The sequence below is a fragment of the Heterocephalus glaber genome, unplaced genomic scaffold (genome assembly GCF_053883595.1).
Source record: "Heterocephalus glaber isolate CG9 unplaced genomic scaffold, H.glaber_assembly_v1.0 deba00001481, whole genome shotgun sequence".
NCBI classification, from domain to species: Eukaryota; Metazoa; Chordata; class Mammalia; order Rodentia; family Bathyergidae; genus Heterocephalus; species Heterocephalus glaber.
The window spans coordinates 19,779,121-19,797,099 of NW_028258317.1; the positions used below are offsets into that span (position 1 = coordinate 19,779,121).

A 17,979-nucleotide genomic window follows, 5' to 3' on the forward strand; every position below is an offset into this window, starting at 1 on the left:
AAGCAGCAACACAATTCATTCCTGGGCACCCTCCTGGCTTCCCTTCCAGCTGCCTGTTGGGAAGCCACTTCATACTCACCAGCAGGAAAGGGCCTTTGGCTGCCCAGTCTCGGGAGCTGCCTGAGCCATACTCTTTGCCAGCCAGAACAATCAGGGGAAGGCCTGCTTGCTGGTATCGCTCAGCAGCATCAAACACATCAAGCTGAGGGAGAGAAAAGGAAGGTTTTACCAATACATAAAAGGCAAAGTATGCGGATACTGGCCCAGCATGTCCTGGTGAGAGCAGAGGGTCAGTGGATCAGGAGATGGCCAAGTCAATGGAAAGCCAACAAAACTCAACTGATTGGGCAGGTGGTCTACAAGCCCCACTTGAGTTAATCTATTTCTGTGAAATCATGTTTTATATTCTTTTGACTGAAAGGCCTAACTGTTGTCCAGCTTTATACAAGCATTCAGATCCTAGGGCATTAAGGGGGGAAAAAAGGGACACTAAATCAGATTTTTTTCCTTCCATTAACTAAACTTTTAAAACTTAAAAACCAGAGAATCCCACCAAAGCCTGAGTTTTGACTCAATATTAGAGTCTCAACAATGGTCAGTTACAAAGGGTAGCAAAATACAAAGTAACATGTTATAAAATTATATAAAATGAAAATTTTTATTTCCCTTCTACATGCAGGTCAAGATAAAGATAGTAGAAACATGGATGGAGCACCAACTGGTAAAAGCAGGAAATAAATAGCTAATATTTTAATATACAAGAAACATCCTACACAAAAAGATATGTTTCTCACAAGAATATAAATATGCTGAGTTGAGATTTCATCAAGATATCTGAGACAATTATTTTTCCTAGCTATTTAAGTCAGAAAGATAAAAGATAAGCATTTAATCAAATTCTGAAGTAGGCTTTCCACAAAGTAGTATTTTGATCGACTAATAGAACTGTGGTTAATTTCATATAGCATTATGTAAATCTGGGAGGGTTCTGTATGCTTTTGGTTGACAGAACTCATAAATACAGAAACTGTTACAAAAAATAGTAAACATGTTCCCCTGCCCAGCCAAATGGCCAGAGCCTTTCAAGACCTGAAAAAAACAATCTACCTATTATTTTCAGAGATTACTAACTCTGAGTATTAAGAATACAGAAGTATGTGTTTCAAAAAGTGTTTTCAAAACTACTACACAGCTGAGAATTAAGATCACTGCAGGTCATGTTGCCCAAGGTCACAGGGACTGAGCAGGTCCAGGCACTGGTTGTTCTGATGTTTCCATTACATCAGCCATGGTGAGAACACTCAACAGCTTATAAGGCAAGTTCCCTGCACACTCTCTTCCAAAATAGAGAACACATATAAGTATGTTATTTCTTCTGTTACTGTGCCTCTAGTCTCTAGGCATGATTTTTAAACTTCCAGTTTTTACTTTTCCATTTGTGCTATCATCTGTCCCTTCTCTACCTTAATGATCATTTTAGTCTCTTCAACATCACCTCTACCACCTGCTGCTCCCACCCTGTCATGTTCCCTCTCTTCAACCTCCCACAAAAGTTATCCCATACATTTCAGCATCAATCATGTCAGCTCTATTTATAGATATGCCATGTATTGCACTATGATATCTTCTTTTTGGCAATTTTTACAATGTTTCTACTGGAACTTTCTTTCTTTTTTAGTGTGCTCACCTGTATCTGTGTCCTACCTATTAATTAATTCCTAAATGCTCTGCTTAAAGGACAAATCTTTAAAGGTATTCAAACACATGTGAATACACCAGTGAAGACTCTTCTTATTGGCAGTACTGCTCTTGGACCGACTGCTCTCAATGATATGTGGTCCATTCCCGTGACAGAAAAAGCTTCCTTCTTCAACATCCTGGGTATTCCCTTCCTTCTTTTTCCTCCAGATCCTACATTTTCCCCTTTTTTTGATAACTTCCTCATTTTTTTGTTTTTTGGTATCGGTGATTGAACTCGGGACCTTGTGCTTGCGAGCCGGAACCACTGAGCTAAATACCCGGCCCAACTTCCTCATTTTGGTGAAATGCACTCACCAAAGACTTCCTGAGAAGGAGCAAGGAATATTTTTAAGTTTTAAAATATCTGAATGTGTCATTAACTCTTCAATACCTAGTGATCTATTTTTTGAACTCCCATAAGAATGGAACATGATGAAATATGTTCTCTTCAAATTCTTGCACCTAACTCAAGTAGGTGAAATCATTTGGAAATCATTTGGCTGGGTGTTCGGTGCGTCTTTTCAATCTGGATTCTCAGATACTGCAGTTTGGGAAAAATATACCTTGTGTTACTCCTTTAATAATTTCTCTGTTTTTTTTGGGGGGGGGGGTGTTGAGACAGGGTCTCGCTATGTAGTCCAGGCTGGCCTTGAACATGTGGAGATCCACCAGCCTCAGCCTCCCCAGTGCTGGGATTACAGGTGTGCACCACCACGCCCAGCTCCTCCTTCTGTTTTGTCTGCTTTCTTTTAGTACCTCTGTTTAGTCAAATGTTGGTCTTCTCAGTTCAGTTTTTAATTTTGTTATACTGTTTCTCTAATGCCTTTGTCTTTGTTCTATACTCCAGGAGATTTTCTAAACTAATCACTGGTTCTTTTGAATTATTTGGGAAGGGAGGTGAACATTTTTTAAAATTTAAAACCTTCTTGTCTTTGAATTGTTACTTTATAGCAATGGAAAGTTAAGTCATAACTCTGGGGAGATGATCCTTAAAAGTTTTCTTCTACTTTCTGCAATGTCTCTGTTATCTTCTTTTCCTTTCCCCCCTTCTCTGTCTAGGTTTGTCTTTCAAGTTCAAGCCTTGGTTCAAATGTCTGCCCATCCCTGATTCTGTCTCCTGATTTAAAATGGGCATTAAACTGACCATAGGTTTCATATCATGGGCTTTTAAAGTGAGGTTATTTTGGCACAGTTTGTTGGGGGCCCATCAATGTCTGTAATTGCAAGTCTTTCCCTGTTGGTGTCTTGGGTATTCCATAATTCAGTATGCATCTTTTTCATCAAACAGTTTATTATCCCTGCTATTCACTGAATAAGCATCTGCTGGGTGATGTCCTGGCATGGACACAATTATCTATAAGCAGAGTTTGCTTTACAGAAACAAGGTCAGTTCTGAGTGAGGCAGTATATGTGGTGGCAAAGGCCACTGCCATCAGGGTCAGACTCCTTGGGTCTTTATTTGAGCTTTTCCACTGTACAAACTTAGGAAATTATGACTTTTCCATGCCTTGCACTGTCAATTTAAACACAGGTAATTATGCCACCTACCTCAAAGGGTTGTTATGAGTATTAAATAAGTCAGTACATTCAAAGGGCTTAGGACTGGAGGTGGAATATAGTGAGGTGGACAGAAATATTAGCTATTATTTTAAGTAAGGATTATTTCTTAAGTAGATCAAACCATTTTAAAACAGCATCCCTGGGGAGGGAAGTGACACCGAAGATCCACACATGGGGTGGATGCCACATTCATTATATTTCAATTTAAGCCTCAGCTTTATAGAGTAAATATTATTTCCACTTCACAAATAAGAAAAATGAACTTTAGAGAAGGAAATAACTGGCCACAGCTAGTATGAGGTAGAGCTGGGATTTAAACCCAGACTTGTATGGCTTTAATAAAGTACAGGCATCTCTGTCTCTCTTACACCCCATATCCACAAACAAACAATCCCAGGTTCAGTGTACCAGCTCCAGATGGCTTCTTTTAGGATTCGAACAGGTCTCTAAAGGCCTGCACATTCCTTCTTTTCCTAGTGGATACAGTGCATTAAATTGACTAATTAGTATTTAATTAATTAGACCATAGGGTAGCACTTCTTAATGAGTATCCTCTAATTTAACCTAAAATTTCCCCTTTAAACATTCTGATGAAATTTCAAAAGATTTTTAAGCTCAATTTCCAAGAAATAAGACTTAGTTAAATCATGGTGTAGAATCTGTAAGCAAGTGGTTTTAAATCTCAGTCAGTGATAAACTCTACGCATATGGATACCTGGGAAGAGGAATTATCTAGGAAGCCAGGGGTAGGACAGAGCAATGAAAAAAAAGGCAAAGAAAAGTCACTGTGTAAAAATCCAATCTCCCAGAGCCTGACAAATACTGGTGTCTAAAGGAAGCAAAAGAGACAATACTCACAATTTCTCCAGAAGGGAGATGTATAGTCTGTGGTGCCTGCTTGTTCAAAAATTTGTTTAACAAACGAATGTTGGCAAATGTTCCCCGTGCCATGATGGCATCATTACCCCTGCGGGAGCCGTAAGAGTTGAATTCTCGTGGAGTTAGGCTAATAAGGCAAACAGGAAGGGAGACAGGTTAGTGAGGCAAGCAAAAATTACACTTACCCCAAGAAAAAGAAAATGCCAAAAACCTAGCTACTTCTGTAAATCTGCTGAGCACTGTTCTCTATGGCAGAAAAGGTTTGTTCAGAGCTTCAAGTGAGGGCAGAGTAAGAAGTAGGTGGTGAAGGGCAGAAATCAATATTCTCCTAGGATCAAATGGCAGTCTTTCAAATCAGGAGAAATTCTGAAAGGAGTATTTTTTATTTACTTAGAACAGTAGCCTACAAACCTTCACAGATGGTAAAAGGCTAAATTAAAAATCAGAAAACAGAAACAAGAGCATAATCAGGGTAGGCCAGTCAGATGGAGCCAAGAAGAGGGGACAATAAAACATGTCCCATAAGGTAATCAGAAATAGAACTGAATTTGTCCCTGAGTTATCAAGTTGCAAAGGGAAAAAACACATTGGCAAAATAATTTACAACTTTCCTAAGGTAAAAGTCAAAGCAATGTCCAAGAGGTAGAACAACTATTTCTGGTCTTTAACCAGAGAAAAATCTTGTCTGTGGGAATCAATGAAAGGAAACTATGATGTATTCTTACAATTAACATGGGGAGTAGTTCATTGGCCCACTGCTTAAAAAATTAGGGGATGGTGTGTTAATATTATTTAATGATTAGATTTTGAGGATTGAGTTTATGATTGGGCTTTAAGAGCGGGCAAACATATGTAGGAATTTTTGAAATTCCATTCAAAATGTGAACATATGCATTTTTTTGTGTGTGGAAAGAATTATATTTGCTTTTAATTCCCTAAACAGTTCATGTGTCAAGAGCTCAAGAATTGTTACTAGAAAACAGAAGCATGTAAGATGAGAGTGGTGGCACATGCCTATAATCCAACATTCTGGGAGGCTAAGACAGGAGAATTACAAGTTAAAGACCAGTCTGGGCAACTTAGTAACATAGCAAGACCCTGTCTTAAAATTTAAAAATTTTTAAAAAGGGCTGGGGATGTAGCTCATAGTAAAGGCCCTGTTTCAATCCTCATTATCCAGAAATACAAACAAACCAAAATAGAAACCAAAAAGTATGTAGATTTCTCAAATTTGTTTATCGTATTTGCTCTGGACCCCATCTCTAAAGAAGTGATGCAGGAGGTGGGGAAAGGAGTCAGAAATTGTTGGCTGGGGATTTAGCTCAGCAGTTCCACCACCTACCTCACAAACACAGGGTTCAACTTCAATCCTCAGTACCAAAAAAAAAAAAAGAAAAAAGAAATTATCTCCCTAAATGATGCTTGAAGGAAATCAGATTTTAGAACCACTGACCTTGAATAACAGCAGCACAACAGGTAACAAGAGGTAATACTGACTTAATACCTATGGAATATCAGCGTATGTCTAAGGGACTGATAAACAGATGAGTGAACTAAAAATTCTTGAAGCAGTTTTCTGTGAACATTATGTCTGTTGCCAGGACAGACAATACATTTCAGGTTGTATCACCACCCGGCCTCAAGCTAGCAGGCTCCACAAGCTGGAGGCAGGAATGCAGCTGAGCCTAAAACATACACTTGCTCAAAAAGAAGGTCAACCTCCCCTTCCCCATGCTGTGTTGAGATTCATGTGCTGATGGATTCTTTCTGGAAGTTACTAAGCTACAAACAGACATATCACTTGGTTTTCAAGGGTTCAGTGAAAAACCATAGTCTGATTTCAAAGAGACCATGTGAAAAGAAACACCAGCCTCATTCGCTCTGTGTACTTCACTTTTGCCTGTAGTCTTTTCTGCCTTACTCCCACTTACCCTCTGTTAGTTAAATAGCGAGCAGCAGGGCTGTTTCTTGCAATATTTCCAGCTGGAGAGATGTGATCAGTTGTTACTGAATCTCCCAAATTTAATAACACGTGGGCACCCACTATAGATTTGGGGGGCTGGAGATCCAAAGTCTAGCAAAAAATATAAGCAGTCAGTGTTTTCCAGGTTTTCTCAAACAAGTGAGCCAGTAAGTCTCTACAGTAATGGTCTACAGGCCAAAAGCACAGGTTAGCTCTACATCAACACACATGAAATTCTAGTTTTCTGATGTTTATCAAGGATGCTTCTTTAAAAAGGTAAGGTGAATTTACTCCAAACATTTCTATCTCAATACTGAAGAGTAGCTGAGGTATTTCCACTATACTGGAATGCAGCGCACACAATATCCTTGCTATTCACCTTCAGATCCCCAAGACAAGAGGAATCCTCCTCCTCCCACCACAGTGACTCATGAGAGAAGACAGACTCCCAGGGGTGTAAGACTGGAATGTGGCAGGTCCTGGGGTTATTCTCCTGGAACTGTGTTTCCGACTTTGCTGAAGGCCATCCAGGTGGTAGCTGCTCGCCAGGGTGCACAGCCACACAGAACCACTGGACTGAGAAACCATCACTACAACCAAACCCCCCAACTACCTAACACCCTGCTCAAGTGTGCACAGATTTCATTCAAAGGAGAAATCAAATCAAGGACATAATGTAATAAAGTCTATTATATGAAGAAAGAACCTGCTCTGTTAAAAAATAAAAAGTCATACCAAGTTTTCAAAGAATGGTGGTGATTTAATGTATGTAGATTTGGGATTCCACAGATACAGCTTATCTGATGGGGCTGCTAAGGCATTCCAGCTTTCATTCACAGTCTTAAAAAAAATACAGATTTAATTACATTCCATTCCAGGGAAAATTCAAATATGTAAACACAAAACACTCAAGCTAGGAGGTATAATAAAAGCCATTTTTATTCTTTATAACCACACAGAAGAGTTCTTTTATCGTTTTTTTATTTTGGTTTTTTTTTTTTTTTTGAGACAGGGTCTCCATGTGTAGTCCAGTCTGGCCTTGAACTTACTATGTAGCCTAGGCTGGCTTTGAACTTGTGGTAATCCTCCTGCCTCAGCCTCCCCTGTGCCACCACATCCAGCACTTTTATCCTAATTTAATGTCATAAATTTAAAACTACATAAACTCTGGATGGCCAGTAAAATGGGAGGCATGATCCTGCCTCCTGGGATTCAGACCCTCAGTTGACCCCCCTGCTGTTTTGTGTGGGCTGCACCTATGACTTCATTCCAAAGCCTATAGATACTAGGCTTTCTGAGGTTCTGGACCTCTTGCTCACTGGCCCTTATAGAAACCAGCTGCCCTGTAAAGAGGTGAGCTGTGAAGAAATCCAGGCAGAAGGTGCTGAGGGAGGCCTGCAGCTAACAGAGAAGAACTGGGGCAGACACACAGGAGCCTATGTGCATCCTTCTCCAGAGACTACAGTCCCATGACCTCTGGCCTAGAGCCTCGTGAAGGTTGGGGCACCAGCGGTGCTGCACCTCAGATCCTGACCTGAAGAAACGGACATAAGTGTGTTATTTCAGCTTACTAAGTTCTGAGTTAATGTTATACAGTAACTGCTACTGGAAACATATATGTAAAACAATTTATGAAAAAGTAATCCAGACTAGACCAAAGGGGAAATTATTTATCCTCTGAATATTTTGGGATTTGGACTCCCAGTGGACTGGATAGCAAAGGACTGCTGTGATGTGTTAACTGGTTTGAATTCTCTTCACAGAGCCATTACCTTGGCTTTCAGAGAACTGCATTTAAAACTATGCTCCCTAATAGCATTCCTGATGGAGAGTGCAGTGCCTGATAACCATGTTCCCTTTAGCCCTGCTTCACTTCAGAAGCTCTTGCACAACACAGACAGCAGGGAAAGGAGTAACATCTTAGAGAGTGATACTGAGCTCCACACATTTTCTCCTATTTATAAAATACACAGAAAGTTTTTATTTCAGCAGTCTGTCACTTCCTACTTAGTGATTTTAATTTTTTTTAAGTATCCAAATAATGCATTATGAGGTACATGGCAAGCAATTGATTCCACCTCAGTGACATACTACAGTGATCATCAGGGCACGCATCACAGCTGACACACACCACAGGGTGTGTGAAAAAGGAGTGGAACTATGGAGAGCTGATCCTAGAGCTTTTCTTCCTGAGGCTGCCTATCTGTCACACAGTCGTCCAAATCTGGGAACAGTTGGGGAGTATGGGTTGGTAAAAATGTGAGTCAGGGAAGAAAACTGAGAACCACTTTCCTAGTTATCTGAGGAAATAAATGTTACTTTCTACTGTTTATACTCCTGTTAGCCTCAAGATCTACAGATAGGATAAAGGAGAGAGGCTTTCTCATAAGTCCTTGGGCATGGGGAGGGCAGTGAGGGGTCTCACCTCTATTTTCTGATAGACCTCCTTAAACATCCCAGGGATGACAAACCGCTGCTCCACTGCCTGGATCTCATCTCGAGTTGGCCAGATATCTTTCAGAAATATCTGTTGTCCCTTTGCATTTACCCCTGAGGAAAACACATTTATTGAGAAAAACATCATCCAATACCCCATTTTCATTATTGCACATAGTCGGGTCTCTTTCCTCTCAGCATTTACATTCTTTCTATAAAGTCTGAGGAACACTGAATTAGTGAATACTAGACTACTGTCCCAGGGGAATCATGTTAGGTTCCAGATGAAAGTCTGGCCACACTTTCATCGACTGATCAATATATAATCTTGGTATATGTGCTCTTTGTTTAAAGACATCACATTTAACATACAGTTAGGTCTCCGTATCTGTGGGTTCTGGATCTGCTGGTTCAAAGAGAATCAAAAATATTCAGGGAAAAAACCTGCATGTACACCAAACATGTACAGACATTTTTCTCATCATTATTCCCTAAAAAATTAACATTTATACAGTTATTTACATTATATTAGGTATTATAAGTAATCTGGAGATGATCTGTGTAGATTACATGCAAATACTGTCATTTCATACAAGTCACTTGCACATTTGTAGATTTGGTAGTATCCTCAGGATGTCCTGAATCCAATTCCCCAGAGGCACTGAGGGCCTCATTCACTTTCAGTCAACAGCACTCTGACTCATGCCTCAATGAAGCCTGTCTGAACACAAGGCACATCATATAGTACATATATGCTTGCAATTCAGTTGCAACCAGAATTGTGGAAAGAATTTCACATGAACAGAGGCATCACTGTAATAAGGATCAATTATACCTCTACATTTGTGATTTCCTAAAAGTAAACCTATGGGACACTGTTTCCAGATTATCTAATCGGCTTGTACTAGACTGAGGGCAGTGTATCAAGCAAAAAGCCCAGACAAAGGAGATAAAGTGTCATTCTCCTGAAGTCTAAGAAGCTGAAATATCAGAAAGTGTCCTTATAAAGTATATATTAAAACAATGTCTATCATTGGAGTATAATGGTTGTGGAAAAGGGAGGAACTACATAAGAAACCAGAAGAGCAAATCTCTATTGCTTTTGGCATTTACTTCATTACTTTTGCCACCCCTTACTCTCAGTAGATTGTTTTTACTTCAGTTATGTCTTAGCTGTGTAGTACTGAACATTGAAAAGATTCTCCTTTGTCTTATCTCTGGAAGTTCTATAATTCTTTTTTTAATTAGCAAAAGTAGTAACTTTCTTCCAGTAATATTTCTGAATTCACTTGAAAAACAATTATATCCACACAAGCAAAATCTTACCCAACGGCTCTTTCTCAAAGTCGATCCTGATGGTCCCAGCAATGGCATAGGCTATTACTAAGGGAGGAGATGCTAAATAGTTGGCCCGAGTGTTGGGGTGGACACGACCTTCAAAATTTCTATTCCCAGATAGCACTCCAACAGCTACTAGGTCTCCCTGTGTAAGACACAAGAATAATCTTGTCACAGGGAGAAGTGATTGCCTAGATTTCTCACTTCAGACCACTGGCAATAGTTTTCCCATCACTTGATGTGGTTCTTTCATCTTTCACCTGGTCCTCTTCTAAGAACAAGTGTGAAAGACTAAAAGTTGGTAGCTAATGGAAGCCACAGTGGTGTACACAGATTCAATAGTATTAGAAGGTATCGAATTTTTACCACAAAAATTAAGCCAATGCAATATAGTTTAGATTTATTTATGTGGAGGCTTGTTTGACTTTGAATCCTGGAGTCCTTTGTAGTCAAACCAGGCATGTACTGGGCACATACTTGGTTGTCAGGCACTGTATTAAGTATTTTACATTCATCATTCTCTTAACTATGACAACTTTATAAAATAGATATGATTATCATCTCTAATTTACAGTTGTAGAAACTGAGGCACAGACATGCTAATTAAGATGCCCAAGGTTATACAATTAGCAATTTTAGTTCTAAAGACCATATTGTTAATCACATTCCCTGTTTCCATGGACTGTCTTGAAATTACTAGCATTTTTGCCACATATTACATTAGAAGACATAATAGCTCGAACACCTACAGGCCCTCTGTAATTACCTGAGTGATGGCTTCCACTACTGGTTCAGGTAAGGGCCCACTGTTGCCAATGCAGGTCATACAGCCATAGCCCACCACGTCAAACCTAAGTGTCAAAGCGAAGCACAAAGTGAGCTCCTTTCAGTGAGCTCTTTGCCCACTTCCTGGAGACCACAGGTCACAAAGGAATAGTAGAGCATAAATAAGTTCAAGCCAGCACTATTTCTTTTTTCCCTCTGAAGAGCATTTAGATAAAAGACATCTAAGAAGAACATTACTACCAGTTTTTCTTATAATGAGTCAAATGATCTAGAACTTCTAAAAGTTGAAATCAGATATGGTATTTAATGTCTCATTCACTACTATTATTGTGTAATCCTAAGTACTTCTGAATTTTAAGAGGCATGTCATCCAAAGTAGGAATAATATGGAAGTTTAGGAAACTGTATTTGGCAACTAATAACTAATCTGTCTCAAAAAATCAGAATGTTTTGAGCCATGGCACCCTTCAGTGCAAGTGGGAAAGGGCACTCCTCCTGGGGGGTGCAGCATCACATCAGAGCCCAGGGCTTGGAGGGCTTTAGTGGCACCCTTGTATAATGAACAATCAGCACAAGTGCAGGAAGGTCCTACTGTTGGCGTGTTAGGGTTTAAGGCTACCTACCATCTGATAAAAGACTACACAGTTAGATGTGAGATCAGAGAAGCTCACAGCTGTTACATGGTGACACAAGGAATTAAACACAAAAGCAAAGATGTAAAAGAAAACTCCCTTACCCAAGCTGAGACAGATAAGGCATGACTCCACTTTCTCGCAGGTAGTAGGTGACCACACCACTTCCAGGAGACAGGCTGGTTTTGATGTAAGGCTTCACATTCAGGCCAGCATCCACGGCTTTCTTTGCTAACAATCCTGAGAATGGTAAACACACAGTGTGGATAACTACCTGCTCAGTGTTGGAACACTTCAGGAAAGAGCCTGATTTTCTAGTCACATCTCTTACTATTGCCTGACAAGGCTCCCTTCCCGATGGCATTTCTGTCCAACAAAAATCAAAAGCTCACTGGCCCAAAGTCATTTAGATCTATGCGGTAGACTCAGAAGTAATCATGGAAATGAAGAGAGATGTGCTTTCTTTTCTTTCTTTTTTTTTTTTAGAGAGAAAAACCCCAAACCATTCAAGAATATGCTATAAAATCGGTTTTTAATTCCTGGAGGGAAAGTGATCTTTCCAATTTTTTGATTTGAATGAAATTATAATTGGAAGGGCTTTTAGAATTGGATGGAAAATATATGAATTGTGTACTGGTTGATGAGAAATACAGTCATCAGAAAAGTAAAAATCTATACTATAGATAACTCTCCAGTGAAAGATCAAGAACCTCCTAGGTAGACCTTTGGATTTTGGGCAGATACAGTCTATTTTATTACTGGAACACTAGCTGCTCTGACTTACGAAGTGTCACAGAGAGTGAATAGAAATTTGGGTGTAAAGGGACAAAGTGCTCCAGATAAACTGGTGATTTTTCCTAAGAAAACTGGTTTGCTCCAGACAAGGGGAGCTTAGGCAGTAACTGATGAATTCCTCCACAAAGTTTTTTTTACTCCCATAAAGGAAGAACTGTTGACACTGGTCTGTGGAATGAAGGAAATTCTTGGGGATAATGAAACATTTGAAAACTAAAGAGATCATGTATTAGCAGAACCTTGCATGTGAATATTAACTACTTAACCAGAATTGCATAACAGGTTAGGCGCACTGAGTTTTATCAACCAGGGAAAAACTGTGGACACTGGTCTGTGGAACGATGGAAATTCTTGGGGATAATGAAACATCTGAAAACTAAAGAGATCATGCATTAGCAGACTCCTGCATATGAATATTAACTACTTATCCAGAATTGCATAACAGGTTAGGGGCACTGAGTTTTATCAACCAGTGCCCTATGCCCTAATCCAGATGCACCTGCCAATGCACCATGACAGCACTAAATTTCCCTGGTCAGGGGTTTCACAGAGAACAGTCTATAACACGACAACAGCTTCTTCGTTTTTTTCTTCTAAGGTCTAACACAATTCTAAGCTTTGCCAGAAACTGAGCTTCTTTTCTTTACTTATTTTCTGTGCTAATTCTAAGGAGAAAGACTATTATGCACTTCAAAATTTAAAAAATGATTTGGATGCCATTTGTATAGATATCTCTCAGCCAACAGATCTCTGCATCCAGAGATGAGGTTCACTCAGGAAATTATGCTTCAATTATGACTCTGGGTCTTCTCTTGGGGGATTTTCCCCTGCACATCCACATGACTACACGGATGAACTCAAATGCACTTACCTGCTCCTAACATCACAGACGGATTACTGGTGTTTGTGCAGCTAGTAATGGCAGCGATTACCACAGATCCATGAGCAAGGGTGAACTCATTATTATTGTAGATAAACGTCTTATGATCACTATAATGTTCTGGAGCAATTTGGAATCCTTTAAATCCTTGCTGTAGGAAGAAAACACATATGGTTGAAGGTTCTACTTGGAAGAAGGAAGAATCTTTGGTAACTGTTTTTTTTTTAAATACTGGGAAATAAAGGCCAGGGGCACTGCACTAAGCTACATCCCCAACCCTTTTTATTTTGAGACAGGGTCTTGTTAAGTTGTCCAGGCTGGCCTCAGACTTGTGATCCTCCCTCCTGCCTCAGCCTACTAAATAGCTGGGATTACAGGCATGTACCACCATGCCTAAGTATAATTTTAAAGGTTAATTATTAAAAACATAAATACCTCTGCCAACTACTCCAAAATACTACAAAAAATTAAATTTCTTTATTCTTTATAAAGATTTATTATAAAAGGCAGCCATAATTCCTTAATCTTACTCTGTGTTGAAATTAGTAACAATTACTTTCTTCTCCCCTCAAAAATGAAACTACAAAAACTACAAATTTAGTTTAAAGTTGGTCTCTATAGAACTCCATGACATTATTGTACAATAACAGTGTTACATACTACTGGATACAGACTAAAGCTACTGATTCTAATCTTTTGAAAGTTTAGAAAAAGATGGTATTTTGACTAGATACAACTAATCATGGTCAATACAAAGTACAGCTGAACATTTAGTGTAAGACTGGTATCCCATTGGTAAAACCCATCACACATTTTATTCATTTGGGAAATATACACTGAAAAATCTGTGTGCAAGACATTCTGCTCAGTACTTTGTGGGGTTCCAAAGTTCTGACACAAACCCTATGCTCTAAAGTAGAGTTCAGTAAGGGAAATCGTACATGCAAATGAAGCAACAACAACATAGGTTAAAGAATATGGAATCCTGTCAAAGGGTTTCAGACCAACTGCCATAGAGTTCAAGTTAGGGAAAGATAACTTGCTGCTCTGAGATATTGAGGCCATTTTGCAGAAGAGTTGTTATCTGATCCAAGGGTTATGAAACTGAAAAAATGGGACCCAACAAGATAGAGAAGAGACATGTAGGCAGAGAGAGGCAAGAACAAAGCACAAAAGCCTCAAAAACATGGGTGAGCAGAGTGGACAACATGGTAAGTCATTTGAAAAGTAGATCATGTGCTCTAAGAAGCTGCTTGGCCCACTGCTAACAGTCATTAGGATTTTAAAATGGAGAAGGAACATCCTCAGTGGCACCAGAATTGAGAAAGATTCATTACTGACTGAGGTGAAAGCTCAGGCACTACAAAAGGCCAGAGCTAGGAGGCCCCTACCTTGGCTCCAAGGCAGCTCTCAAAGTCCTTTTTCATGTCAGACACAGCAACTTTATCTTGAGGCCTTTTGGGTCCACTGCAACAAGGTACTACTGTTTTCAAATCTAATTCCACAACCTGTTCAAGTGAAAAGGCATTATGAAAATAATTCACATTATTCTCACCAAGAAGAAACCCAAGTCGTGTTAGAGAATTTAAAACATCACAACAAAAAATAAGCAAATAAACAGAACTACCCTATTTCAAACAAGGAAACCAATGTTCTTCCTAACACTTAAGCAATTAATTCCTGAAGATCAAGATAGCACTTAACTAGCACGGAACAGGCAGAAAGCTCTGCTGCCTCTAAGAAAGAGCAGGGTGGACACTGTTGTTGCTTCTAGTATCTTTCACTCATCCACCCTTGTAAAGCAAATCAGGCATGCATTCTATTTCCTAGGTTAAGGTGAGACAGGATTTCTACTGAAAGGATACATAAACCAACTTCTAAGGTGATTTGCAAGGCATGCAGCTATTAAATTATCAATGGCAGGAAAAGGGTGTTAGTCTGAGCACTTCATTCTCTCAGTGTAACATGAAACAAAACGAGGGTCCCATGTCTGGTTTACCCTCCAACTTGGGCTGTCTAGAAAAACAGAGATTTAGTTTGCACCCCAAAAAATACAGGTTAGGCCAGTGACGGCAAACCTTTTAGAGGTTTCAATGATACAAACAGCCCGCTGTGGCATGCATACCATAGGTTCCCCACCACTGGGTTAGATATTGGATAAATAAAACTAGCTGCTCTGTTCATACCTTCACTTCTTCTCAGGAGTATAACAAGGATGGACTAAACTTTAAATAGCTCTAGTTTCCCTAATCAAGTCTTTCAAATGTCTTCCATGTAGAAGCCATGCATCAGTAATTCAAAAATGGGGAGCACATTTATTATAATAATTAGGCCGGTAGGAATGTAATATTATTTTGTTGTATTTACAGTTTTCTTATCCTTTTCATTTTACAGCTTTTTTTTTTTTGTACTAAGGATTGAACTCAGGTCCTTGCACTTGCAAGGCAGGCAGTGGAACCACTGAGCTAAATCCCCAGCCCTTTACAGCTTTTTAATACCCTTTTCTCTCACAATAATTTGGCAGTGACCCATTTCCTACAAGTGGATCCCCCAAGAAAAAGCACAGACACCTAAAACTGCAGCCTTGGGAAAGAATACGTGTGGTGGAAGATGCTTTCATACCTGGGTGAAATCTGGGTCTTGAGAGGGGTTGCTGAAATCTCGAAACATTCCTACAGCTTGAAGATACTTTTTCATGTGCTTTACTTTGTTTTCGTCTCGACCTAAATGGTAGTGGTAATAACAAGTAATATATGTTAATATTTCCTGGTTATATACACTATAAATTAATACCTCTATCAGCAGTTATATAAGTAATATGCATTTCATGTACACACACACACTGACAATTCTGTTGACCTTTCTGCTTTTAGGCTTATAATTTGATCCTCTGGCTGATGCTTTTTCTAGGAGCCATTATCACTTGTTTCTATGAAACTGTTTTCTAAGAAATAGTCTGGTTCTAACCTCAGATGCTCTTTTTCTTTCTCGTTACAGCTCTTAATTAGGAGGATAATAAGCTTGAGCTAAATGTTGAAGCACACTCATGCATTTACCTTCAATTGGCCATACAAATGCTTAGTACACCACATTACTACTGTTAAAATAATTACCCAACCCACCACAAACCTCCAGCTATTAAGCACTTTCTATGTGCCTGGCACTCTGCTAAATATTTAAATATATTATTTCAAACTCTAATCCTTTATCATTACCTTGTTAGACAAGTACTATTATTATTTTCATTTACAGATGAGAAAAATCAGGGTTCAAGATCAGGCAACTTTCCTATGGACACGGCCAGCAAATGGTACAAATAGGATTTGAACTTGAGTTTGCCTCCAAAGTCCTAATTCACAGTGCTACTTCACCAGGATTATGACCCTGAACCTCTGTTATTTAATACTTAATCAAGATCCTGGTGTAGGAGATAACACTCATGAAGAATGCCCAATGGATATGAAGTCCTCTTGTTTCTCTGGCAGTTAAATGAGACTGAAAGCTTGACACATGCAATAGATCAACATTTTTTGTTTGTTCTAAGTGCACAGTGAATGTCATCAGCTTTTAGCAAGGACCTGGTAAAAGACAACTGTATGAGCATCAACACATTTGTCATGGCCTATTATTAAGCCCACAGCTTATTACATGCCACATGTCTTGTTCATGAAGATAAACAGGAGAGATATCTTTTGGGGTTTAGTAAACACAAGTGCTTCTGAAGCAGTACTTTGCTTCAATTGAACTGGTGTTACGTATTTGGTACCAGATCATTGAGTAGTTCAGAGGCACTTTCAGCACCACAGAAATGAACCTGATGTCTGGAATGTATTCTGCAGCTTTCTCCCTCTCCTAGCTGCAGTACCCTCTCTTCTCTTTAGACCAATGCCCTCAACTATATGTTCTGTTCTTTCATTTCCACATCTTTTTCACTTCTATCCTTTGGGGAACAAGGATGTGTTAGTTCCAATGTGGGTCTATTTAATAAAAACACTTTTTAAATAAACATTTCATCACAATCTTTACTTCTTCCAGAGGAATTTCCTCAGACTATGGAGGAGGTTTGAATTTACCTGGAGTCTAAGATTCTCACAAAACCCTCCCTCACTTGCTCAGGCATCTGTCCAAATTCCAGCTCCATGAGCCACACTCAGGTACTTTACCCCTTTCCCTGCTTCCTTTCTCATTATCACACATTTGTATCTGTTTACTTGTTCACTGTCGTTGCTTCTAATGGAAGCATAAGCTGCATGATGGCAGGACTTTATTTTTTTGTTCACTGCCATATGTCGGAGAACTAGACCCAGTATTGAAAATGCTTTAAATGAGTAAATGAATGAATATTTAATGTCTGAAAAATAAACCAGAATAAAAAAAAGACTTTCTCAATGTTAAAAGTCAAACTTCTAAACCAATGTATACAAAGTTAAACATCTGCTGAAGTAAAATGCCTTCCTATGCAGGCTCTCATTTCAGTTTTGAACAGCCTAAGAGGAGCACAGCAGTCTTTCTTGTTGGCAGCTGCAGACTTGGATTCTGTCTGTGCTATTTATTAGGGTAATAACATCTCTCCCGGCCTCAGTTTGCTCTCCTATTGTTTAATTAACTAATCAATCTACCCTACAGATGTGAAGAAGATGACAGCAAATGCACACCAAGAGCCTGATTCACAGGAGGTACCCCATCAATGACAGATACTGGTACCATCACTAAGATCACTTGTTTAAAGTCCAAAAAAACTAGTAAGAGAAGACCAGTATCAGTATCTAGGCTTCCAGAGTACTGGAGCTCTATTTGCTGTACCAATTCCATCTCTAACCTCCTAAATTTGAACAACCCACTTTGACATCACGTAGAGGAAAAAGAGTTGTGTAACTAACCCAAGAACATTGTGTGGGGCAGAGACAGAAGGCAGGGCTCAGATTCTCAGTGTTCCTCAAAACTTTAACAAGGAGTCCTCTGCTTTCACA

At 39.3% G+C, this 17,979-nt stretch overlaps 1 protein-coding gene across 2 annotated transcripts in view; it reads right to left on the minus strand.

The window, feature by feature from the left end:
- The window catches only part of Aco1 (aconitase 1), a 65,853-nt gene that overhangs the window by 7,608 nt on the left and 40,266 nt on the right, over nucleotides 1-17,979 (minus strand). For both annotated transcript variants that reach the window (XM_087183394.1, NM_001310240.1), the window contains 11 exons: nucleotides 15,632-15,732; nucleotides 14,401-14,517; nucleotides 13,001-13,160; nucleotides 11,439-11,574; nucleotides 10,683-10,767; nucleotides 9,905-10,061; nucleotides 8,568-8,692; nucleotides 6,878-6,982; nucleotides 6,111-6,253; nucleotides 4,159-4,306; nucleotides 80-202 (listed from right to left, as the gene is read on the minus strand). In XM_087183394.1, coding sequence (XP_087039520.1) covers nucleotides 80-202; nucleotides 4,159-4,306; nucleotides 6,111-6,253; nucleotides 6,878-6,982; nucleotides 8,568-8,692; nucleotides 9,905-10,061; nucleotides 10,683-10,767; nucleotides 11,439-11,574; nucleotides 13,001-13,160; nucleotides 14,401-14,517; nucleotides 15,632-15,732 — 1,400 coding nt within the window. The remainder of the gene's footprint in view (nucleotides 1-79; nucleotides 203-4,158; nucleotides 4,307-6,110; nucleotides 6,254-6,877; nucleotides 6,983-8,567; nucleotides 8,693-9,904; nucleotides 10,062-10,682; nucleotides 10,768-11,438; nucleotides 11,575-13,000; nucleotides 13,161-14,400; nucleotides 14,518-15,631; nucleotides 15,733-17,979) is intronic.